Here is a 26460-nt window from a genome sequence, read left to right on the forward strand (position 1 = left end):
CACTGTCATACCATTTGGGAAAAAAAGTGTGGGAGGGATATAAACAGATTTTTTTGGCTTTGTTCTTGTCTACTTGCAAAACAAACTGTAAACCATCATCTCCTCTCTTTGCCAAGCACTGCCTCCATTGCCTTCCTTGGAGCTCCACACATACAAGGAAAACTTGACATTACTATTCTTCCCTTTAAGACATCACTGATGCAAATGGGAATTCCCAATTATGCTATAGAAAAAAAAATTCAACCTAGCTGAAAAAAAAATAATAGGCCTCACAACAAATCATCTGTCCTTAGATTTAAAGTAAATATTAATAGAGAAAAAAAAGTGTGCAGTAATTCAGATTAACCAGCACTGGAAGAACACCCTGATCTTTTTGTTCATCAGAGTTAAGAAAGAATTTGCCACTAACTCACATTTTACACTGTTAAGAACAAACAGAACCTGCTTTTTTGAGACACAAATCAGACCAAAAATGGCAGTTTCAATAAAATAGAAACTTGATTTGAGAGTATAAACAAGTTTCTTGTACCTGCACTCATAAGCAGGTAAAATCAGTAACCCTAACCCTATTCATTCAGTCTTTGCTCAGCAGTGTAAAATTGTTTGTCTTTAGGACACTATACATATACGTTGGAGCCAGTGTTGGAGTACTTCTGCCCAAACACAGGCACAGACAACTCAGATGTATGTATTTGCAGAAGTTTCTCTTAAATACCCATCAGTGGTGATGTCCAAGGAACAGCACTCCTGGATGGACACTATCCCTAAGATAGTGCCACCATGTTTTCCACAGGGGGAAATGACTGCAGATCCCCCTCCCTGGGCAGACCATACCTCAGGAGAATAATCCAAGGCACAGAAATTTCAAATTCCACTTTCAACTCCATGCTTGGCTAACTGGCTTCCTTGTCTTCAGAACATTGCTTATGTTCATCTGTTTTCTCCAGATCTTTGTAGAACATCTAGAGCTGAGTGGTGAAGCCACAAGCCTTGGTTAACCTCCCTCAGGTGAGAGGAGGTATCAGTTGCAGTCCAGTTAGTAATGGGGATGCCCGAACTTCATCAACTCAGGCTTTTCTCCTGCTTTTAAAGCCTGCGTCTTTTGTCTCTAAGTTGGCACCTAGGTGTGCAAGTAAATAACCAAGTAGAGTCATTTAGACTTTGCAAGATGGAAGTCTAGAAAATATCGATAAACTTCAGAGAAGTGAGACCTAAGCAACTTCCCTTGAATTCAATTCCTGAATTGAAAATTTATTCTTTTACTTACTTGGGAATTAGTAATCGAGTATGTATAACACATTTAACTTCAAGAAAAAATATCTTATTATCCTTCCCTTAAGGGCCTCGTGGTCATTCTGGTTTATCTAAGATATATAGCTATTTTTCAAGTGTATTGACCACACAGCACTAAAGTTCATTTCAACAGTTTTGTCCTAAATTCTTTCATCAATTAAAAGTCAGCTCAGTGGTGATTTACCCTCCCCAAAGGTTTTAACTTGGGGACAGTGAGAGCTAGTGAAGAAGCAGTCACAGTGCTGGAAAGGAAGGAGAGGTCCTCATGGACACTTGGAGCACCTCAGATGTTCTGCCCAGTGCAGAGCACCCAACCTGCTCCTCGCTGCCTGGAGCTGATGGATGCTCTCACCCTGTTTGCTCAATACCATATAAAGCACTCAGGCTGTGCCGAGACTGTGTTGTGCCGTTTCCTATTATGGTCAGGAAAGGGAAACCCCTGTGCCCAGATCCAGTCCTTTGAGATGGCATTTTACAGTCCTGTGCTACCCTGGATCCTATGGGGGAGCCAAGGTGGCTTGAGCTGTCCTTAGACACAGCACTGAGGTTAGGGCAGGGTACCACTGCACAGCACAACATTCACTCCTGAACCAGGGGAATCCAAACAGCTTATATCTAAGTCATAAAGGACAAAAGTTCATGATTCCATTTGCTTCAGATTGGTGTTATTTCAAAAAATAGTAGCCATAGGCTGGCTTAAGGACTGCAAATATTGTTTCTTTTTACTTATTTATTTATTATTATTTTCTTAAACCCTTGCCAATTGCTTACTTTTAGTAACTGTTGTAATACGTAGCTCTTCATCTATTATCACTCCCTAGTATTTCTGTTCCCAGTTGAATAAGCTGGGGCTTTCTGAAACAAAGGACATTTTTTAAACCAAACATAGCCAGGATGAATAGCCATCAGCTGTGGCCAGTGTTCTTGCTTGTTTATGTGTATGTTTTTACATGAATACCTTCAGTAAACTGAAAACAAAACAGATTTTTCCTTGAATCTCTTACAGAAACTTCTTAGTGAAGATATATGATCATTCTGATAAGAGATCTGTTTGGAACTGGAGTAAATTTTTTTCAAAGACTCACATTAATCTTTACTGCTACATGGTGGTTATATGCCCAACATAAACCCAAACTTCTAATCTAAGATTTAAGAATTTGATATCTGCCTGAGCAGATAATATTCCAGAACACAAATACATGTGTAAAGGAATTTACTGAAGCATTACAGTCATTAGGTAATTACAAATAAAGGTGATCCACTACATACCAAAAATAACTGAAGTAAAAAAAAACAAACAAACAAACATGGAGCATCATATCAAATCACAGTGTTTTGACAGACAGAAAAAATTACATACTGACAGTTTTCTTATTAGAAATAATTATTTATGCACTTGGAAGCTGCACTCATACACATATGTCCAGAAATTGCTGCTTTGTTTGTCATACTAATTTGAGAAAAAAAAATTAAGCATAGTTCAGTGCACCCAATGCCTGTGTTTCCTAGTCTAGACACAGTAAAATATTAATTCCATTTTTTACTTGTATTTCCTTGCAGACTTATTCCGGTCTCTTCTGTGTTGTGATAAACCCATACAAACAGCTGCCCATCTATTCAGAGAAGATCATTGACATGTACAAGGGAAAGAAGAGGCACGAGATGCCACCCCACATCTATGCTATTGCAGACACAGCCTACAGGAGCATGCTGCAAGGTAGGCGAGTTGCTAGAAGTCACTGTGCTTTAACATGGGAGAAAATGACTTATTGCTGCACGTGTACTCCTGCAAGAAGCAGTCAGGGAAGCTCTGGTGCAGAGGGAGACATGGGCTTTCAAGAAGTTTCGGAGGAATTCTTTGGCAGGAACGGCACTCCACAAACACTGACTCAAAAAGGAAAAACAATCCTTTTACCCATCTGTGTCGAGGCATGTGGGAAGGTTTCAAAGTTGAGCAAATAGTTTTGGCAAATACGGGCATGGAAAACGCTCCCTTTGCACCAGTGGAGACTATTCCAAAGTTAGCTGCTAAGGCTGTTGGGTCTGTCGGCATTGCTTCTCGCTCTATCCCAGTAAACAGATTCAAGTAACATTTTGGGGCTACTGTTAATACTATCTAATGCTTTGGAGCCTTGAGTTGAGATGTGCTCTGTTTTCTAATAGAACTGCAGTGGGAAAGCATTCAGACCCCAAAGCATACAAATGAAACCTTAAAAATACATAATGAATTTTTGCATTTAATACTGACAGGCTAAGGGGATTTTGTCCTGGGGAAAGATCATACGTTTTGAGATAAAAAAAAGCTACAGCAATGACCACACAAGGCTGCAACATCTACAGAATGCAGGGACGTGACTGGCTGCCATCTCACAGCAGCCTCGGGTGCTCTGGGGAACCAGGAGGCTGCAGAACTCTTTGAAATTTAAATCTCCATTTGAGGTCTGATCCTGCAGAACTTCTGCCCTATGACTGTGCTTCAGCAAGATTTGCAAATCTGGCCCAGAAGCTTAGTGCTGTCTGTTTTCTAGTTTAAGGATTTAAGGGTTCAGGGCTTATAGGTTTTAGATCTGACAGGGGAAAAATGATTAACAGCATCTAGAAATGTCATTTTAGCTGCTAGATAAATACCCAGCATTGACTTCTTAGCAACGTTTACATACAAACACAGAACAGCAATTGCTATGGAGATACTAATCCATTCAAAACCATTTTGCACTTTATCTAACTGTGACCCTGGCACACACTGTGATCACAGTGATTGCAGCACTCCTATAGTTAAAATCTGAAAGAAAGAAGTTCACTAGGACTTAAGAGCAGTCTGTTCAGAACGCTGCAGATGGTGATAGGCCTCTGTGCTAAGCTCATCAGAATTCTGCTGTCTTTAAATATGAACCAAATCTCTATTATTTTGGAACAAACACCGCATATAGATACACATACCAATGTTGACAGATATCAAAACAGGTCTCTTCTCCCCCCAAAAATATTGAGTACTCAATGTACTAATTGCAGTGCTAACAAAACAATCCAGATAACAACAACAACAAAAAAACCCCTGAAGATCCTGAACTCCCAAAGTTGCCTAACAACATTAACATTTTTTCTTCCTATCACTTATGGGACATTTCTCTTCTGGAGCTGTATCAATTTTATCATCTGCAGGAGGCAGAATTATGATGCAACAAAGGAGATCAATAAAGCATCAATAACAGACATACTGAAATCAGACATTCCTCCTTACTGTAACAACAAAGACAGGTATATAAAAAATATTTAGGGCTGAGAGGACAGGTTTAAATAACATGATGCAGTGAATCTCATATTTAATGGAACCACAGGTAAAAAAAAAACTTAGTAGAAGCAGATCCCTGTGAGCCTCAGCCACGTATCTGCCCTGCAGATCATGCCTTGATGTCTGTGCTCTGCATGCAGCATTTCTCAGGATTCTGAGCAGGCCCTGCAGTCAGAGCAGTCTTCTTTCCCCAAAGCCTTTCAGCAGCAAGCCTCACTGGGGAGCCTCACACGAAGCTTAGCAGTACCCTTCTCATTTAGCAGTGCAGAACGCTGCTATTATTTGTCCCTAAAAATGGGATGAAGGAAAAGTCAATTAAGAAAGTGCCAGGAGGTACCAATAGGCAAATAAACAAACAAATAAAGGAATGTAATCCTGTATCTACTACTGAAAAATAAGAACGGTTTCAGTATAACAGTATATATGATTTTCCTTCTTAAGATGAAACCAGTATCAGTTCTCTGCCTGATCTCAGCAGCATAAGGACCTCTTCTACTCTTCCTCACTCCTGCTCTTCCTAAGGTGGTCTCATGAAGCCACCTGAGCTTGGTTACCCTTCGCTGCAGTCATAAACTACCTCTAGAACAGGATTTAGCTCTGCCTCCCAGGCTTAGAGGAGGGGTAGCACAAGTGGATGCTATCCCTTCGTCCTGTTCACTTTTTTGGTGCTTGGAATAACGTTCCACTCCAGCAATGCTTGATGAATCTTCATACCTTATGATTCATATGTCTTTTCTGCAAGGAAACCTCCCTGACAGAAAAGAGGAGAACAAATAGAAAGGAAGGAGAAAGAAAGGAGGAGAGAACAGACGAGAAGTTGAACCTTTAAGAAGGGCACTTCACTGCCTCCTCCTAATCACGCACAGCTGCATGGCAGCCAAACCCTTCCCACAATAACTTGCATCACAAGCCCAGGACACCCACATTTTACTTGCCTATTTACTTGCACATGTCATTTTGGAATCTCTCCATCTCTGAAGAGGGCCCCAGCTGCCCTTAAAGCTGAGCTTTTGTTTGGAAAAACAGACGTGTGTTTTGTGCATAAAACTAAAGAAAAACTTAATGTAACTAGTTATTCAGCCAAATTGTATTCATGCTGAAGTGGTGAGAGTGGGCATCAACATAATTGTGTGTGTGTGTACGCAATATATACAGACAGAGTGCTTAATGGGCCTTTGTAAACACATTTGTAAAGGGATGTAAGGAGAGGTTCATGTTCATAAACATGGATCAGGGCACTGGATGTTTTCCTTGTGAAATGTCAGTATTACTCCTTATCTGAGAAACTTGCATAGTTTCTTTTTGCCAAACTAAAATATATCTCAGGTTCATGAGACTGTAGAGTGAGATCAGGAGTGCTTGGCCAAAAGCAGTCAGCTTGCTCACATGTCCTGGGCTACCTCTAACTCTTAGCAAATCAAGCCATGGTGTCTACCAGTAGCTGGTGCTATTGCAGATTCATCAGCTGGGGATTGCAACCCTTTAAATTCCTATCCTCTGTTGGCACATCTAGCAAAACACGTGCTCCTCCTCTGCTTTCAAGACTTACTTGGTTAATGTATTCATTAGGGAAGATGTTCAAGTCCCATCAAGGTTGTTCTGGTAACAACAACACAGCCACTGTTAACAGAAATCAAATAATTGGATGCCAGAGACAATGATCATAAAAAAGTCACCCTATGTTTCTTTACTGACCTCTGCATCCTGTGTTATGGATGCAGTAGCTTCTCATTGCAGTTCCAGTGGCACTGCACAGTTGCTATTGAGAGGACTCAGCCCCCTTATTCCAACACTCCCTGCACTGGTCTTCATGCAGTCTTCACATAAAAATGCTCCAGGTTATAATCATTCCTTGCTTTTTGCTAGGTTCATTTTAGGGTGGGTTACTGCAGCCTGGTGTGCAGTGTGACTGCGCAAAGGCATGATGCAGCACAAGAGAGGGCACCATGGTCCAAGGCAGAGGAGCCAGAGGTGGGTGGATGGATGTCTTCTGCAGCACTGGCAGATGCCAGTGAGGATGGGTAATTCTGCTGCCTTCTGCCATTGTCTCTGCAGGTGGCAAATAGCAGATGAGTGATAAACAACACAAATACAGAAAGTCAGGTTGTATAGAAGTAAAAATAGTAGAAATATTTTTTCACGTGGAAGATCATGCTTTTCTTAAGTGTTCTGCTCCTGAATAATACTGAGAAGATACACCAAGGCCTTCTTCAACTCCAAGGAACTTATCTATTTTCTGCAAAGCCATTTTTATGCAAGCACTTTGTAAGCAAGCTTGAGTTAAATATGGAAAAACAAACAACCTTGTAGCTACTAGGAGGTATGGGAGGGAAGCACAGTTCCCAAGGTCCTAGAAAAGGAAGCTGCATGAAAAGCCAGCTGTTTGCTGTGTCCTTAGCAGGGCCATACTGAAATGTCCCCTTTAGGCAGTACAGTTATTAACAAATGTAAAGAAGCAGTGAGTGAGTGTTGGAGCATGGCTACAGTCTGTTCTTCCCTTTTATGGTAAAGCTGCCAGCTTGCTGCTTCATTGTGATAAACCATCTGATTTTGTTTGTGATTAAGCTGAACTAGCGTGTCTATTGGGAACAGAGGGTCGTGATTCCTACAAGCAAACTGGAGGGGTTGGTGAAAAAGTTAAGCATATTCCAGAAAAAAAGACAACTTCAAGGTTAGGAAAGCTGGTGGATTTTAGACTGTGAGGTAGATCTGTTTACTATTACATATTCAGGAGAAAATACAAAAATGTCCAAAATATTTAATATAGAATAACAGGGGGTGAATGTAATAGTCTTCCTAGTAGTGTGATATTTTTTATAAAGGCATTAACCATAGAGATATTTGAACATACAAGATATTTTGTTACTTTGTGGGCCCCAGAAATTATGCTTGCTGAGCTTTATTTTGTGCAAGTCATTTTCTTCTGCTAAATCTACCCACATAATGTTTCAGAGTCCCAGAACAGAGCACAATCCTTCCTATACAGAACAAAATATTTCAGAACAGAAATAGAAGCAATCAATCTGGAGAGTCCTGGAAAGAAAATGAGGCAGGCATTGCAGCTCAAGGCAAAACAGAGTAGGACTTGGTTTCCTGATTTCATTCTTACCTTTGCAATATGTTGAAACTTGTGAAGTAAATGGAGCGATGTTGTATATTCTCCTCCATGAATGTGCACAGGCCAGTGTGGCAGTGTGAGGTTTTGCAGGACAGGCTGCACAACTCAGCAACACAGGGCTTATTACTTCAAGACTTCATAAGGCTGACAAGTGCTTGGGGCACTAGAAGAGGATACGTCCAGTGACCAAGAGAGGAGTCTTTTCCTTCTTCTTCCTCAGAGATTTCTGCAAGAAAGCCATAGGGCTGCCCACTTAGGAGAACAATCAGATTGCACAGGCACAATCTTAGAAGCCATTCAGGATTACAAGTAAAAGATGGGGAAAAAAAAAAACAAATACTTTTGCTTTTCCCTTCCAGAACTCCCTGCAGCCTTCAGGCAAATTGCTATCAGAGTCACAGAGTACACTTGCATAAATGCCTATGGTGAGCCTGTGTATAAGGAACCATCAAGAAGGGAGGGAAAGAGGGACAACAATGGCTAGAGAAATGAAAAAATACTTGGCTTGCTGGAAAATTACTTTTTCAAATGTCCCCTGAGCTCAGAATTTCCACTGGCACTTCTGTATCAGGGAGTCGCTTTTATTTTCTTTATGATATTTATGGGTTTGTGATGTAATATCAATATATGCCAATGGTTTCTGTTTACACAACAAAGTATTTTTAGCAAGAATTCTACTGTGTTCTCATTTTTTTTAATTTCTTTAATTTAAGAGAAAGCCAAGTTCAGTATCCTACAGTGAAAAAATAAACATGATGCTCAGAACCCCTCCTCCAAAATCTGTATGTGGAAAAGTCCTGTGGTGTTGGTAAAGACCTCCAACAGCAACGTAAAGATTCATTTTGTACCCATATACCAGCTAAAGCAGTTAAGTGGTGCCATTTGCTGAGCAAGTGATCAATGAAGCAGTTGATGCTATATGCTTGAAAATTAATGAGCAACTGAGAGTAAATAGAGTTGTTTAATATCAATCCAAGCCAAAGCAGAATCCACTACGGCTTTTCCTAGGCTGGCTGTGGTCCAGGCAGCAATTACAACTTTTAAGCTTATTAGGGTGAATTTATTTCTATTATCCTTGCATAGTACAGAAAGCTTGTTTATCTCATGCCATTTATTACATATAAGGTCAGCGATAAGAGTGAGCAACCAGATAGGTAGCCCTGCAAGTCATCCAACACACAGAATAAAATGAGGAATGGGTTTTTGTCTTAACCTCAGCCCAGAGGCTTCACAGGTTCTAATGCTCACACTGCATCTGGTAGATAATACATAAATATACAGACATGTTTGCTTCTGCCTTATTTAACTGTCTGCTTCAAATCTCAGGTTTATAAGCCAAACGCTTCTTATAAGTCAAGAACGTTTCAAATATCCATTTGACCAACTTGGGAATTTGTTTTCTTAATCAGAAGATATTTTTTACAGTTTGTACAAGGCAGTTTGAGGCAGCCTCTTGCAAAGAAGGGATGGATTCAATGCCATGGAAGCTGTTCATAGTCTTAATCAAGTCTACTTGCAAATAGAGGGCTGCAGACACCACACCTTTCTGTGTAACTTCTGCCGGTGTTGAACAACTCCACAGTCGTAAAAAAGGGTTCTACTTAAGAATTGATCACAGCAAACATGCCAAACACACATCCTGCCATAGAGGGCAAACTGAAAAGCCTGTCAGTATCATAGACTTCTGGAAGTCTTATTTCAGTGGAGCTTTAGGAATTATGTTAGTGTTATGGGGCACATTATGTAACCTCAGCGTACGTTCACTGTCACAGCCTAAAGTCCTGAGCTCAGCCTCTTGGTAGAAAATTCTGTGCAAATGCTCAGAAGGTAAAGAGAACTCCAACTCCAAATGCATAAACAGGGAGATAACATGACAAGTTTATGTAGCTGGGAGGTGCTTCTAAACTGCGCTGCAACATTATGCTGTATTGGACTGCAGCACAGACACCTCTTACATGCCTTACACTGCAGAAATGGAGATTTTGGCCCACCTTTTTATAAATTTTCATCCAATACATGTTTGACAATCCTGTTAATGACAACATGAAGAATACTTACATTCTTGTTGATATCCTCTTGTAAAACTTGTATCTTTTTTTTTCTCAGTCTTTGGAGGATACCTTACAGACAGAAGGATACCTTTTATTAAAAAAGTCATTTCCAAATCTGAAATGGAGAGAGCACAGCATTCAGTTATTTAGGCTGCCTGGCTTTCATAATGACCACCGAAAAATGTCTTAGTTTTTGATGCCTTATCTGTCTAGACTTCATCTGAAGTGGGCTGCTAGCCATATTTCATAAGCATAATAACAACTCGAGTTTCAGACTTGAAATTATCAATTATAATCTTCTTATAGGGAGTCTGATCTTTTTGCTGTCCTCATTATAGTTCATCTCTCATGGAATTTTCAAAAAAAAATTTTGAACTCCAACCTTTTGTTCATTTTTTGGTACAAAATATTTCCATTAGAGATGCTTATTTAAATATGAGGACAAATTAAATAAGATGTGAACCCTGTACTTTTGACTAATTGTGAATTGTCAGGTTTTGAAAGGTCTGGATTGTTCAGTGTAAGTCATTATAAATATAAGTACTTCTGTCAGGACTTAGCTATTTTCCTAATTAATGTTTTTTTTTCTTTATCCACAGACCGAGAAGACCAGTCTATCCTGTGCACGTAAGTAAACTCTGTTATTTCATTATATCTCAATATTAAGGTGTCATTCCTTATTCAAAATCAGTTCAAATTCTGATGGATCTGGTATATTCTCACCTTCAAATAGCTTGACCTTTGAAGTCCCAGTAGAAGATTTGCCTGTTTGCAAAATAAGAAGCAATTATCAGTGCCATCTCAATTTATGTATGTTGGATTGGCATCATGACCCCATAGCTTGAAAAATTCCTCTCACTTTTTTTGTTTAACCAAGATTATTTAATCTAAAATCAGTATACACAACATTAACTACTAGTAGTCTATCCTACATCTTAGCCATATTTGGCTGTACAGAAACAACAAAGTTCACTTGGCTTTCAGCTGGACAGCTCTCAAGTACAATCAATTCATATTATTTTATTATTGCTAAAAATTGTAAGAAATTATCTTTTTGCCTAAAACACAGAACAATAACTGAAGAACTCATGGCACTGGTCACCTGGGATCTTTTCTTTCAATAGGTATGGACTCAAACTTTCCAAGGTACCTGGTACCTAAATTGTAAAAAAAGTAGATGTAAGGACTAATATAGAAATAGTTAGGGATGCTGCCAAGAGCTCATCTACATTTTTTTTTTGTTACTATACATGCATTTAGATTGATTAACTTCTATCAAAACACACAGAGCAGGGGACTGTTTGCACTTAATTTGGTACAGCAACAGAGAAAATTCTGGGTTTGGCAGTGACCATCTTTTCCTCTCCCTTTTGGGGCAAACCCTCCAGATTCTCACTTGGCTCCATTACCTCCACCCTCTTTCTCTCCTGATACATGTCAAGAAGCAGTCACCCAAGACATTTTCCAAATTGCAAAATCTTGTCAGGCAAAGCCTCCTCTGCAATAGAGCTAAATTCTTTTCTTTCTCAGCCCACTAAATCTCAAAGGCTGGAGCTGGCAAGCAGTGCTGGCTGGCCCTTCTCCTGCATGGTTATCTTGTGTAGCTTTCGACTGGGGGTGGAGCTTGGTGTCGAACCAGCTCACTATCTTGGGAATTTTTTGAAAGTAAACTTAGTAGGCTGGCTTCTGAGCGAGGTCTCTTTGGGGATTCAGCTGGTCTAGGACAAAGATTTTCATTATCTTTGCACATCTCATACTGCAGGATGAAGTCTGCCAAACCCTAATGTGATTTGGAGCACCTCATTGACTGCTGTGTTCACAGAGGCTTCCTGCAGTGCCAGAGTAGCCAGATTAAGGGATGTGTGAATGGTCAATTTTTGTGGTTCATTGCTTGCTGAAACAAATGCTGAAAATAAATCCTGCTGTTACTTTTTAGATGTTTCCAAAAGTGGAATTAAGCTAAGTCTTATTCATAATATTAATATAGAAATCTTTCAAGTTTTCAACAAAAAGTCCAGTTTTTTAACGATTCATTCCCCAAACACACAGCAGTCTTAGCTGCACCCCAGGTTCACCCCACACCATTGGGGTCTGCTTCCCATTCTCACCTTGTGCTAATTTTGAAACGAATTTGAACTGGGATAATTTTCATTTAAGGTGAAGGCAATGGAGTCGTGAGGGATTGAGTAGCACTACATATGTGGGCTTATCTGCTTTAAATCCTTTACTGAATTCCTAAAAAAAAAAAATCCTGGCAAGAAATGAAAGAAGAATAAATTTAAAATATGTCAAACAATGAGAGAGCATTGTTTTGTTTTGTTTTGTTTCAGTGTAGCAAGCCTACAAGCCTAGTATATCTTTTTACTCTAGGAAAATAAGGCAGTTTCTCAGGATGAAAACATATATGGGAAGACAAGTACTGTTGTTGGACTGATCACAGCTGTGCAACAATAACTGCTTTTCCTCTCTTTGTTTTTGCATTGCCCACCTGAGCTGGGTGAAAAGAAGTGCACTGGCAATAAATATGCTCCTTCTAAGTATGGTAGCAACAAGAATGATTTGAGGTTCTTCAGTTAAACAAATCATTTTTCTGCTCCCCAGAATGATTAGGATAGTGGTGATAGACTTTGGAAAATGATTCAAGATACAGACTGAGGAACACAGACAACCAGAAGATGTCTCCTGGGAGGAAGCCCATTGTGTGTATGGTCAATGGCACAATCATAATGCTTGCAAGAAACAGGCCCTTCTTTAACAATTGAGTAACTGAGACTAAAGAGAGCATGCAGATTTAAAACAGATGGGATTCTTCATACCGCCTCACAATAAACCTTGCTTCTGCCATCCTAGGAATGATGGTTCTTAAAGAAAGATGCTGAGATAAAAACAACAGCATGACCAGTTCTGCTGCAGCTCAGTAGTTTTAGGGAAAGTTTAATTCACCTATGAACTGAACTGAGTCACACGCTCTCCTCCTCCTAGGTTTTTTCCCCTTGTAAGCTTCTTGATCTTTAAAGGCACTGAACCTAATTCTGCTATTTCTCTACATTAATTATTCTTCAAACACATGGCATTTTATCACTGAGACGAAGTCTAGACCTTGTCATACAGCTCTGCTGCATCCTTCAAAGTAATGTTGTTTAATGAGTGCTTGTTTATCAGATTTGTGTATTGTCAGGGACATTTAAAAGGGGTTTGATGTGTTGAAAAATTACAAGTATTCATCAATTATGAACATGTTACTTCATTACTTAAATATTTTTTTCATCCTTATAGCTGTGAGATCCCATCTGTTTTCCACTTCATGTTAAAACATTTCTTTTTCATGTTGAAGAATTTTTTGTTGTCCACTTCAAAAGGAAGTTAAAAGCTCAAAAAGAATAGCTGCAGAAACTTGAAAAACCCTCAAACTGTGCAGAACCAAAGAGTTAAGGAAAGCAAGCACAGAGCAAAATGTTAAGTAACTAAAGCATTACAGTATGGTAGGATAATTACAAGTAAAATGATGCCTTATATGGTAATACTCAAAGGCAGTCAGGGAAAAGCCAAATGATGGGCACCATTGCCCTGGGAGAAAGGAAATGCAATTCATGTAGTGATGAACTACAAATAACCTTTAATAAAATAGAATAGTTCAAGGCCTAGAGTTTGTTTGAAGAATGCTTTTATTTTTTTCCAAAGATCAGAGTTGCAAGGTAGATTTATTTGAAAACTTTGTACGCGTATGTCTTCAAATTGGTGTGCTTGGTTTGGAATTGTTCCTAGAACACTTAATTTTTATCAATAAAACATGGAAATGTTTTAACACTGAAGTCCAGGGCAGGGATGGATCCAACCTCTAAACTGTGCATATTAACCCAGGTCTCATGAAAAGGAATCATCTCAGTTATTCTGGTTAAAACCTGAATAGCTAGAAGAAACACTCCTCACTGTGATGTGCATCAGGCAGAAATTGTTTCTGGCTTCCTAAGATTTACATCAATGTCATTTCAATTTAAAAGTTCTTCCCAGTATTTACTCATGTTTTTTATGTTTTACTCATGTTTTTTATGTTTTACTCATTTTCCACTAGTCCCTTGGTAGGAAAAATTAACTCCTCTATTTCCAAATTAGGAGAAGAAGCATAAATGTAGTGGATCCAGCTAAATAGATTCAGTTTCAAAAGAGCTGAAAAATATCCATGGGACTTTTATATATTTTGTTCTTTTTATTTTTAAATTCATTTTTATTTGAACACAAAGACACAGGTTTGATTTCCATGCATGCTGTTGTCCTACAGCTCAATAGAGCCAAAAGAGCTAAATTACTACGTCCACACCCACTTTCATGCCCTTTTTGACTGCTGAGACAGAACAGTATAAAAACAGTTAAGTCCTTATCATCATCAGAGTAAAATGTATCTAGCAGAACTGAGATGATGTGACAGAGAGGGAAGAGTAGGCTGGAAATGTTTTTCTTCCGAGTAAAGACTGTAAATCTGGTCCTTGTTCTTGTACTTCGGATACTAGATTTTACTTCATGAGAAGACTTTAAAAAGTTGTAAATAAACTTAACTGTGGAAGTCCTCAGGGAGGTGGTAAGTCACTACCTCATTCCTGCTTCCCAAGAGACAGAGCACAGCCAGGATGGCAGTTCTGGTTAGGAATGTCCCTGTATGAGATGTCCCTACTGCCCTGTTAGCAGCGAGGTCTCCTGCTGAATTCCCATTGAATTCATGGAAAGTTTGAACACGGATAAGGAAGTATTATTCCCTTATTCTCCAGCACTGATATAACTTCCTTTAATGCCAGAATTTCAATAGAGAAAACTATTGTATTCTTGTTGATGGCTTTTCTTATTCTTGCACCACATTATAGTTAATGCTGTTTTTTTCTGTTGTTGTTGTTGTTAAAATACGAGCAGACTCCTGCCAGCCTCAGTTCTCATAAATGTTCAGACACTGCCAAAGCTAGATGAACCGCCGTAGAAAATGCTTTAAAAAATTGCCTTAAATGGCCCAGTGTCCAGTCACAATACGAATGGGACAGAGATACAGCTCCGATACTGCGTTCTTTGCATGCTAAAGTCAGGTGGATTTAGAGAGACTGTTCTGGGATATACACAGAGCTAGGCAGATTCCAGTCTTGTTTTTATACATGACATACATCAAATGGCAGAAGGAGTTCACCAGTTACCTACCTTCCTTTTCTTTCCCCTCAGAGGTGAATCTGGTGCTGGCAAGACAGAGAACACCAAAAAGGTCATTCAGTACCTGGCTGTTGTTGCTTCATCACATAAGGGCAAAAAGGACACCAGCATCACTGTGAGTGAGCTCTTCTGTATTCAACTCCCCTTTCTGCATATTGGGACTGTATTGAGCTTATTGCTAACAGCAAGTCAACGTCTGTGGCTTGCCAAATAGTCGACATATTAAGAGTACACAATTAGGTCACAGCTCTATGTTTATGGAAAAAAAAATCTTTTGTTTGACATCCTCTCAGGCATCAAATCAGAATGTACTTTGTTAGAAGAGAAATATTCATAGCTTTCTATACGCATAGAACCTATTTATATCGTAACATGAAGGACTTAAATTCTGCAAGGGCTTGGATCCTTATTGTACCTTTGGCCCCTGGCAAATAAGAAGTTTGGAAAAGCTTTTAACTAAAACATTATCCTACTGTATCACAAAAAATGTGTAACAACTTTTAAACTCCTAAAGTATTGAATGTCTTTGTTAGCAGGCATATTTTCTTGCAAAGTAGCTAAGAGTTCCCATAACTTATCACTTCATTTTGCTCCTCTGACAAAGAAAAATTTTGAAAAGCAGATTTAAAATAAAGCACCTTGTTGCTACAAATTCTGTAATAACCTTACCTTAGTGATTAAAGTTCATCATTTTCTCTGAACTGTAATATTAGCTTATGCCTCTGCAGTTCCCTGAGATATTGGTGTGGCTGTTTTCATTGATGCAACTCTTAGTCCTAAGTCATTTCCTGCCCTTTTTATGTTATTCAGATACTCCCGGAGAAAAAAAAAAAAGTAGCAATTCACTTTTATGACAAAAAGAGCTTAATTAAGGGAGAGATATCAGTGTATCCCAAGTGCAAGTCTGAGTGAAAAATAAGGAATTAGCAGTATAGTGCAAAACGAAGTAAAAACCTCACAACCACATCTGTGCTGGGTCTTGTCTGTGCTATGTCTACAGATAGAAAACTCTAAAGCACTGCCTGCCCTCTTCCACTGTAGAATTATTGTGCTTCAGGGAAGGGGAAGTAGTAGATGTCTCCTTAGGGCAGTAATTTCTAGAAATCTGTGATTCAGGTTATTGGAAACGGTCCAATATCAAAGCCATAGTTTCCTTTGTTGATTGTTTATGAGAAATCTTATTTCATCCAACTGAGTCCTGCTCAGTGGCTGGGGGAAATGAACTTGTGGTTTCAGGGCCACTCTTACTGAGTATGTAACTGTAGTTGCTGCTCACTCCTCTAGGGAATTACATGAGTCTCAGGATTAAACTGGCTCCAAGACAGGCGTAAAGGCAAATATCCACCAGATGAAGGCTGAGAGAAAGTCTCAGTTGTTCTTTAATATGTTGACAAGTAGTAATTCAGTGCCTGGGGCAACTGACACTGCAATTTCTGTCATTAAAAAAAATAATGAATAGCAAAATGCCTCCACTGCACCAAAAAAAGAGCTGGGGATTTACCAAAAAAATATCTGTCCCTGCCTGGTCCTTGGGAGACCGACCTGGGACTGAAGCCAAATCTCATCCCTTTGCTTCAGGTCTTTTTTTTTCCACATACACTACTTGCATTTGTACTCTTGGTATGTCTGCAATAGATTGTTTTTCTTTGTTATTCTGTTTTTTTGTTTGTTTTTTTTTTGCATGGAAACTGTGTATTGGTTATTTTAATGCAGGAAAAACGATAAAAATGTCTGTGTAACGGAAATAATACTGACACTTGTTTTATACCACATTATTCAATACAGCAAGGTCCATCTTTTTCTTACGTGAGTAACTTAGACTGTTTGATGTGTGTTTAAGGCACTGAGTGTAGATCTGCATGCTATTGTTGCACCTCAAAAAATTCAAGAGCGATTTTGTTGAAATATGCTGTTATGATCTGATGAAAAGCAACAATAGCGCCAAATGCTCTCACAAATCAACCCTGACTGTGTCAGGCTCCATGGTGAAGAATGAGGTCTGACACAGGCCGGGTCATCTCTCAAATACCACTCTCTTCTGTATGTGTGTGTTCAAGTTGCCATAGTTTGAATGAAATTTCCCACGATCCTGAAAGAGCCACTCAGCCTGAAATTAAGCACAGTGATTTCTGAATGAAAATATCTAAATGTTTTCCATACTTCAGGTTGAACTTTCTAGGACTGTTGTGAAATAATTCCTAAAACTCACGGTGTTGATTGATTTGTTTGGCTGCATGCTTTCCATTTGATATTGCTTTCAATTTTACATTTCCATGTAACTGTTAAGGATTGTTCACATCCACAAAAGTTAGCATGCTCCTAGCTTGCTGCTGGAATATGTAACAGAGCAACTCCCACTGCAGCGTGTGTCTGCAGGTATGTTATGGCAGTTTCTTACAGAACCTCGTGGGCCCTCCTGCATTGCAGTGTGCCATCCAGCATATCAATACTTTGGGAATATAGGCAGGTTTGCTGGCAGATTCTGTTTGTTTGTATGCCAGGCAAATGGGACTTTTTTGCATTACCCTTTTTCCTCCATTCTAATTGCTGTTTCTCAGACTTCAGCTATGACAAAGTGTTGCCCCTTAATTTAATTTATCACTTCATTTGACAGCTTCTCTGAAAAAAAAAATCATTGCTGGTCCAAACAAGTCCATGGAGTTCAGTGGACTTTTCTTCATGCCTTAGCTCTCCAAACATCTATACTCCTGGGAAGGTCCTCATTCCTCTGTCATTTCACCAAGTAGATAAGTTTAGCCATTTGTTAAGAAGCTATCATTTTTTGAATGGTATTTTTGAGGTAACTCTCATAATTCCCATATAAATTACAAGAAATTCAGAAATGGCGTTTAGAAGGTTATCAGTTTTGGACCCTCATTGGGAAGAACTGTCATTTTCCAAATTATTGCCTCCAGATTCAACTTAAATATTGACTCATTTTCATGTTAGAATGATTTAAATGATATCATATTGTCAGTCAAAGACTTTTTCCTGCTGTTATTCAGCATGAGCTATTTAAAATGGGGCATGTTACTGTACAGTAGTCCACAAATAGGATGAGAAGAAGTAATGTGAAAGTAATTTCAAAGCACAGAGCTAAATGAAAAGTTAAAAAAACTATAAAACCATTTTAATAAGTGAAGACTTTTTTCAATTTCATTGGTTTGTTTAGAAATAAGAGTATTAAATGCATGCTCATTTCACTGCATGATTTGTTTCCACTAGCAATTACCAAGCACAATTAACAACATAATAAAACGTTCGTGTGTTTGCATGAGAATTCATTATCTTAGTTTGAAATAAATCAATGTACTTTCATTTTTAACCTAAATAGCCTTGCATGGATCATTATTAATAGACTTGGTGAAATCTGCTTTGTAGCTTTGTGCTGCATTACATTAAAATGATTCTCAGCAAGTTATTCTAATTACATCGTCATTTGCTAGCAAAGGATCTCGATAAACTAACTTGGAAAAGATATGCTAGAGGTTCCTTTAAGAATATCTCTTTAAAAATGACATTAAACTGAAAAAATATATATAATTTGACATTGAATGACCCTCTTATTAAGAACGACCAGTCATGATGCTAAACAGACTAATAGACTTTGATCTGCCACAGGCAACAGGGCTGGAAGAGGGTCATGTATACAGGACAGCAGTTGACTGCACAAACATGTAAACACAAAGATTAACAGGGAATGAAAACAAATCCACAAGCAGTGCAGTCTTCAACAACATCAACGAAAAGTTAGAGGCTTAAATTATCTTTCTCCACATATTTCTCCAGTGTACATGTGCTGTTTTTAAATAACTAATTAAGAAGTTCAGGGTTAACTGAGTCTGAATGAATTTTAGGGTGAGCTGGAAAAACAGCTTCTACAGGCAAACCCTATTCTTGAAGCTTTTGGAAATGCCAAAACTGTGAAGAATGACAACTCCTCCAGATTTGTAAGTAGGAGAAATGCATTTGTGTCTATGTTGTGGGGAGGTACACTATCCTTTAAAACAATGTACAAAGAGTGGCCCTCTTATCTTCAGTGCTTCTGTCTAAAGAGCTTCTCTAAACCACTCCCTTTGAAATACTGTTCAGAATTTCTCTCTGAAATAGGAATTTGATCTTTTACAAGACTAAAAATCAATTTCAGACTTTACAGTACCATTGTACTCTCAAAGTTGTGATCTATATGTGGCCTTGAAGAGTCAACTACCACTCCAGGACATATCCTCTAGAAATTTGAAAAGAAAATCTGTACTTTCTTTTTGTTGGCACCACTGTTGAGCATGCATCTCGTTGGAAGGCATTGCTGTTATTTAGCAAGAGTCATTAATGACTTAAGTGAAAGACTACAAGAGAAAAGGAAAAAGCATCTTATATGGATTCACATTAGAGTAAGAGTAGATAGGAGCTGTAACTATCTGATGCTACTTTTTGCTGGGAGTGCTGGCAGATGTTCTTTGTCCCTGCAGGCTCTCCACTTCTACCTCTGCTCTCTGCAGAGGGATCCCTCAGATCTAATGTTAATCTCACATTGACCATTGTCAGAGAAGTTCATTTCAGCCTGGTTGTCCTGGCAGGAGGGAATCGAGCATATTACTCTTACGAGGATGATATACATGTCCCACTGAACAGCCTACATACTAATGTTGTAAAACCCAACATAACTTAAAAGAACAGCCCAACCTAGGTCTTCTTTTCCTTCACAGGGCAAATTTATCCGCATCAACTTTGATGTGACAGGCTACATTGTCGGAGCAAACATAGAGACTTGTATCCTTTTCTGTGAAGAGCACTGGAAGCTAACTAGGGTTAGCAGAAGGAAGAAAGATAAACAAGCTCCACTGCATGTCTAAGAAAGGCAAATATCGCTAGGGCTGGTATAAACAAAGATGGAGGAAAGTGGTTCCATTTATGTTGGTACCAGATTGTCAGTTTGTCTTACTCTTATGCTTACATTTTCAGATCCCTTTTCTCAGCTATAGGAAAGTATTCTCCACATACAGCTTCAGAAAATGGAGAAGATTGATTTGCAGTTAAGGTTGCATGTGATCTTGAGAGCTATGCAGTTGTTCTGTTTCACATTGTTGTGATCCTGCATGGGTCAATCCAGTTCCCTGTCATCTAGGTTTCCAATTGTATAAAAAGATTTGAAACTTTCCTGTTTCTCATCAATGCTGTAACAAAATCTTTGAGGGGGAAAAAAGAAAAAAGAATAATAATAATAATAAAAAAAACCAACAATCACCACTGAGAACTTGGCATTATTGCTACAGTTTATCCAGAACTCAGGGAATGTTTCCCATTTCTCAAGCCCGGGTTTGGCATTCCTGCAGAAGTTATGTATGCTGCACTGGGATAGATGGATTCCAAGAAAAAGTATGGAGCATAACCTGCTGAGGGAGAATTACATGTCATAATACAGTTTTATGGTTTATGTCTACCGGACAAGTGGTAACCTCAATAAAAGTAATATACTTCTCCCTACCCTTCTAAGAACTTGATAGCAGCAAAGATAAAAGAGACAGGAAAAGCCAAATAACGTGATGCAGACAGTAGAGCTGCATTTGGATGCCTTACTGTTCTTCTCCTTTTGTCAAGCTGGAGGACAGCTTACCCTGAACCTGCCTTGATCTTTGCATGTTTTGTTAAATCACCATGGTCAGAAATGACTTTTCTGGGAACTTGCATAACTGCAGAGAAACAAATATTTTGCTGGTGCTCATGCCCCAAATGGCATCAAGCAGTAGATATTTTCAGAGTATTTGTCTGCTCTGGGTACTAAATACTGGCCTGATCTTTCAAGTGACTTACCTAGAGTAGTGTGCTATGTATCATTAGCTGTGATGTGTGGTTTTTTTTTTCAGGAATAAAATATAAATATTTCAGAGAAATTCAACTTAGATTGACTTTATTTGCCAAGTACTGTTGCCTCTTCCCTTGGTTATGTTTATGAGATAGTATGTAAATGGACATGTAGCTAAACTCCTCAGTGCTTCATTGCTCATCTTTGCATAGAGGAGCTGCTTGCTTAAGTAAATGAGGAGAAATAAACATGTGGCTAAAAGAAGGACATTATCTGTTGTATGTAACATCAAACAACAGTTCAGCCTTCTGCACTTATTTGAAAAAGTAACCCTTAGGAAAAAAAAGGGCTTTATTTTTTTTTTTCTGGTCTTATCTGAAGTTTTATCTATAGCATTATATCATTTGAAGTGTAAATCAGTGACTAACGTAGAAATATTTAACACTACTGTCAACTTCATTTTTTGCATTTTAGTCACAAAAATGGACAATAAATAAAGTTTTACTGCTTCTATAGCTGCAATACTGGCCTCAAAAATACTTTTGGCAGCCCCTATGGTGAAAGAATCATATTTGTACTTAATTCTAAAAGCAAAGTGAATGTTGTTGTGAATACCATTTTTATATGTTTTAACTTTAGGAGCATTCATGACTATTGTAGTGCTCACTATCATCATTACCATTTTTTATCATACAATAAGAGGTAGGAACTTGAACCTCATGGTGCTCCCAGCACAAAATTAGAACCAAATTCATGATGGATGAACACATGGCAAAAATTGAAGCAGTGCTATTGATAGTTCTGAGACTGAAGGTACAATTATGGAAGGATTGGAATATGTTTGTTTGGTTTTTTTTTAACATACTTGACAAACAGATTTGCTTGAAAAATCCCGTGCTATTCGTCAGGCTAAAGATGAGCGAACATTTCATATCTTTTACTATTTGATTGCTGGAGCTTCTGAACAAATGAGAAGTAAGTTACTTGCTAACAATTCTTACATCTCACTGAATAACATGAAGAATATCTTACCAATGTAATTTATCTTAATATCTTTAAGAGAAAGTTATTCAATCATTTTGATAAACAGCTCTTTATCCATAGAAAATAATTATCTTAGGTTAATTGTAAAAAGTTTCAATTTGTGTGTCCGTTTAAGCCAGGTGGTTTTCAGTTTATGGGATATTTCGATTGACAGGAGATATAAACTCATTCATCTTGAATGATATCAAGATGAACAAGGAAGAGTTGTATATTATTTTTTACACACACACAAGAAAAGTGTTCCTCATGAGATTGTTGGATAGCAGTTTTACAATCAAGAGAATATCATTCTCACAACTCATGTTTACTCTGTGAAACTCATGGTTTCAGAATGTTGTGGTGAAAAGTATAAGTGGATGAAAAAAAAATAGGAATTCAATATATCATCAATTGGAACATCACAGTTCAAATACAGCATCTTTCCCTACATTACTGGTTGACAAAGAATGTATAAAGCAATGGCTAACTTTACATTTTCCCTGATATTTATGCTAAGAATCTGTTGCTGGCCATTGTATCAGACTTAATTGGACACCTTTTGTTGTTACCTGCTTCCATTCTTATCATCCAGTGCAGGTCTAAAGGGACAAGAAGAGAGATATAATCCAGACTTGGTTACACGCAGAAGTAAAAGTAAGACTGACAGCGTTAAGTCGACACACTTAGATCACACTTTTCCTTGTCTTTTAGATGATCTGCTGCTGGAAGGCTTCAACAACTACACCTTTCTATCCAATGGCCACGTTCCAATTCCTGCTCAACAAGATGATGAGATGTTCCAGGAGACCTTGGAAGCCATGAAAATTATGGGCTTTACTGAAGAGGAACAGATAGGTGAGAACTGCTAGCAAGATTGCATTCTGTAAATAATAATATATACAAATCCAAATGCACTGCAGTTTATTCTGTCCAGAATGACCACTTTGCAAAATAAGTATATGAATGTAGGACCTTACTTCACATAACTTGAATAAATGGATCGGGCTCAAATTTTGTGAATCTGTGAAATAACTCATACTTTTGTTCACTGTTCCAGAGAAAAGGAAAATAAACACGTGAACAAACAACTGGGCTATCTTGAAAATGTGGGCCTGCCATAGGTGCCAAACTAATCACCGTTTACCCTTTACAGCTCCTGCGGGAGTGCAGCGCTTTGCTCCCCAGCATGCATTGGCACGGCCGCAGCTGCCATGCCTCAAGTGACACCTGGTGGCAGAAGCAGTGTCACACCGTCACTCGAGCCTTCGAGCAGCTTTGTCAGCCGCAGTTGATTCCTGTTACCTTTCACTGATGCATACATCACTGCCTGAGGGCACTGAGAAAAAAAAATGTTTTGCCTTGCAGGACAGTAGTGCAAATCTGTGTCTTGGTAAATTTAGATGATGTTACTGACAAAGACTGTTTCGTTCTACAGCCAGAACACATGCATTGGTGTTGGTATCAGCCCTATCCATGACATCAAAAGGAGCTGCTGTATTGCTGTCTGAACCTCTTTCATTTCATGATTTTACATACAAGCCCATTAGGACAGTATTATTCTCCTGTGTGAGTCTAACAAATGAACAAAATGACCTCCCTAGATTAATGTGATCTGTAATACAGCAGCAGATTTTACTACCTGAGGGAAAAAGGGATGTCATTCATCTACATTTGAACAGTCAAATGTTAATCAATTACTCTTTTGTACTCTGGCACTAATCCTGTGAATACTTGCACACTATTTCTTTACATGAATGAACAGCCACATATTCCAGAGCTTTAGAAGTGCCACTTGTTTTTGAAGCTGTTGGTAACTAATTGATATGTTTGATTTTAAAGACAGAGATACAGATTCTCAAAAGACCAAGCAGAGACCGCTCTGAGTAGGAGATAAATCTTGAGGTCTGTCTGGGGAAGCAGCACAGTTTGCAGATGCTGGTGTTCCCTGAATGGACCATTTACTCCATTGCATAGATTATTTGAGCTGCACTTTTACAAGCTCTCAAACAATTGCAGTTCATAGCTGTCTTTTAAAGCAAATCTAGATCTTTCCACAGAGGTACAGTATACCAAAGGCAATGGAATGAACTTTCATTATTGCAGAGAAAAGTTTTCAAAATGTGTCCTTTCCAGTCCTCATTTATACTATCTGCTTATCTTACAGCTATATTGAGGGTTGTTTCATCTGTCCTACAGCTGGGCAATATTGTCTTCAAGAAGGAGAGAAACACTGATCAAGCTTCTATGCCTGACAATACTGGTATGATTTGTCACTTAAAAAAAAATTAGTTTACATTAAGAAAGTAATAAAATATCAGCTGAGTAAGCACTCTTTATCAGGATTTTAAACTGTTAATGTGTATATGCTTCACAGGACTTAAAAGATATGCCATACTTAGAGTCAGTTCAATATTCATTACCTTTTTGGGTAATCTTGAATCCATAAATTGATGATCAGTGAATTCCTTGGCTGTATCATGAATAATAATTTACAGCAAGTGACATCTCCTGCGCATCAAACAGGAGCTTTTAAGGAAGATAAACTGCATTACATAATGGTTGGACTGCTTGTATTCACACTAAGAGAAAATTCTATTTGAAACATAATAACACTTTTTTTGTTGTAGCTGCTCAAAAAGTCTGTCACCTGATGGGGATTAACGTGACGGATTTCACAAGATCTATTCTAACCCCAAGGATCAAAGTAGGACGAGATGTTGTTCAGAAAGCTCAGACCAAAGAGCAGGTATCCAGTTACAGTCTGCTCTGCTCTCCCAGCATTACTTTTCCTTTCTTCTTTTCTTTCTTACAATTCATCTAAAGGGAATCCGTTTTCTTTCTCTCTTCGTATCATCCTTACTTAAATCAGCAGTTAATTGGATTTCTTTTTTTCAGGCTGACTTTGCCATAGAGGCTTTGGCCAAAGCAAAATTTGAACGTCTTTTCCGCTGGATTCTAACTCGTGTAAACAAAGCTCTTGATAAAACAAAACGACAAGGCGCTTCTTTCTTGGGGATCCTTGATATTGCTGGATTTGAGATTTTTGAGGTATGTGCTGTGGGACACAAATTGGCTAAAGTCCTTGTTCTCATGCTGTAGTTTGGAATGCAAGATAACAAATATCTACATTCAGAGCCACATAAACAATTTGATGCAGCACATGGCCAAGACAACCCACAGGACTATTCTCCTTGGAAGCATTGGGAGCTGGAAGCTTCATTGCTGGGCTTCTGGGGGACTCTGTGTTTAGAACCAAGGTCTTCATGGTTTATTGAACAGGTCCCAGTACTGAGATTTACCACATGTGAACTTACTGTAAATTTTCAGGGCCTTAGATTAGAAAAACATGGATCCTTTGAATTACAATACTCTTTAAAAAGAAACAGAAGATAGAAATTTTTATCTTGTCATTTGAGTTGCCTCTTTCAGATGTCTTCCTAACATAAGGAATTAAATTCTTTTGTCCTCCTCACAGATCAATTCCTTTGAGCAGCTGTGCATCAATTATACTAATGAGAAACTTCAGCAGCTTTTCAATCACACAATGTTTATATTGGAGCAAGAGGAATATCAACGTGAGGGCATTGAATGGAATTTCATTGACTTTGGCCTTGACCTGCAACCTTGCATTGAGCTAATTGAAAGACCTGTAAGTTTATGTCTGTGTGGATGGGTTACGATGTAGGTTTCATCAGGATCCACTATATATCGATATGAGAACCATTTAAGATACTTCAGATTGTTGTTGCCTGGGAGGATTAGTAAAAAGTACAAAGAAGATGGTGTTCTTTCTTTGTCTCTGGCTTTGAAGATACTGATCTGGTATTGTTCACATTGCAGACCAACCCCCCAGGTGTCCTAGCTCTGCTGGATGAAGAGTGCTGGTTCCCCAAAGCTACTGACACTTCCTTTGTGGAGAAACTAATTCAAGAACAAGGCAACCATCCCAAATTCCAGAAGTCCAAACAACTCAAGGATAAAACTGAGTTCTGCATAATGCACTATGCAGGAAAGGTACTAGAAAGACTGAGCTATTTTAACTTAGAGAACTTTGTTTCCTTTTTTTTTTTTTCTGTTTGACCAACAATGAATCAATCCTGTCTCCTATTAATAGGGATGGCATTAGTTACATAATGTATATATTAAATACTTCAATTACAAAAGATGGGAAATAAGATTCACACAACATTCATGGTTGTGCAAAGCTCAAATGAAAACAAAAATAACCAACAGTGCAGTTTCAAATATCTAAGTAATGTGGATTCTTCTCTAGAAAGCGCTTCTAAAGGCATGTTGGTTCCCCTGCCATGGGTATGTCTGCAAAAAAAAAAATCTCTTTAGATGGAAGTACATTCAAGAACTTGTATTCAACTCAGCTCCCAACTATAGAAAGCTTTTCAAATCTTAGTGATTTTTTTTATTATTTTGTGTTAGTACGGCGCCCTTCATTCTTGACCATGCCATATTTCTGGCAAAACAGATTTTTGACCCAGCATTGTTTTCTGTAGGTTACCTACAATGCAAGTGCCTGGCTGACAAAGAACATGGATCCCCTAAATGACAATGTGACGTCTCTGCTAAACCAGTCTTCAGACAAATTTGTGGCAGACCTTTGGAAAGACGGTATGAATCACAACTATAAAACCAGTAATGTGGTTTAAAGGCAGAAACTTGTACCAGAACTGTTCCGTCA

At 38.5% G+C, this 26460-nt stretch overlaps 1 protein-coding gene across 2 annotated transcripts in view; it reads left to right on the plus strand.

Annotated features, from left to right (window-relative positions):
• Positions 1-26460, plus strand: part of MYH11 (myosin heavy chain 11) — a 54845-nt gene that overhangs the window by 8098 nt on the left and 20287 nt on the right. For both annotated transcript variants that reach the window (XM_065732647.1, XM_065732646.1), the window contains exons 3-16: positions 2854-3010; positions 10354-10381; positions 14954-15056; positions 16727-16747; positions 18799-18891; positions 19648-19711; positions 21621-21719; positions 22479-22622; positions 23932-24027; positions 24395-24513; positions 24663-24815; positions 25243-25416; positions 25608-25781; positions 26276-26390. In XM_065732647.1, the coding sequence (XP_065588719.1) occupies positions 2854-3010; positions 10354-10381; positions 14954-15056; positions 16727-16747; positions 18799-18891; positions 19648-19711; positions 21621-21719; positions 22479-22622; positions 23932-24027; positions 24395-24513; positions 24663-24815; positions 25243-25416; positions 25608-25781; positions 26276-26390 (1540 nt within the window). The remainder of the gene's footprint in view (positions 1-2853; positions 3011-10353; positions 10382-14953; positions 15057-16726; positions 16748-18798; positions 18892-19647; positions 19712-21620; positions 21720-22478; positions 22623-23931; positions 24028-24394; positions 24514-24662; positions 24816-25242; positions 25417-25607; positions 25782-26275; positions 26391-26460) is intronic.

The sequence above is a fragment of the Cyrtonyx montezumae genome, unplaced genomic scaffold, assembly GCF_038088225.1.
Source record: "Cyrtonyx montezumae isolate F1298 unplaced genomic scaffold, pur_monq_1.0 scaffold_16, whole genome shotgun sequence".
Taxonomy (NCBI): Eukaryota; Metazoa; Chordata; class Aves; order Galliformes; family Odontophoridae; genus Cyrtonyx; species Cyrtonyx montezumae.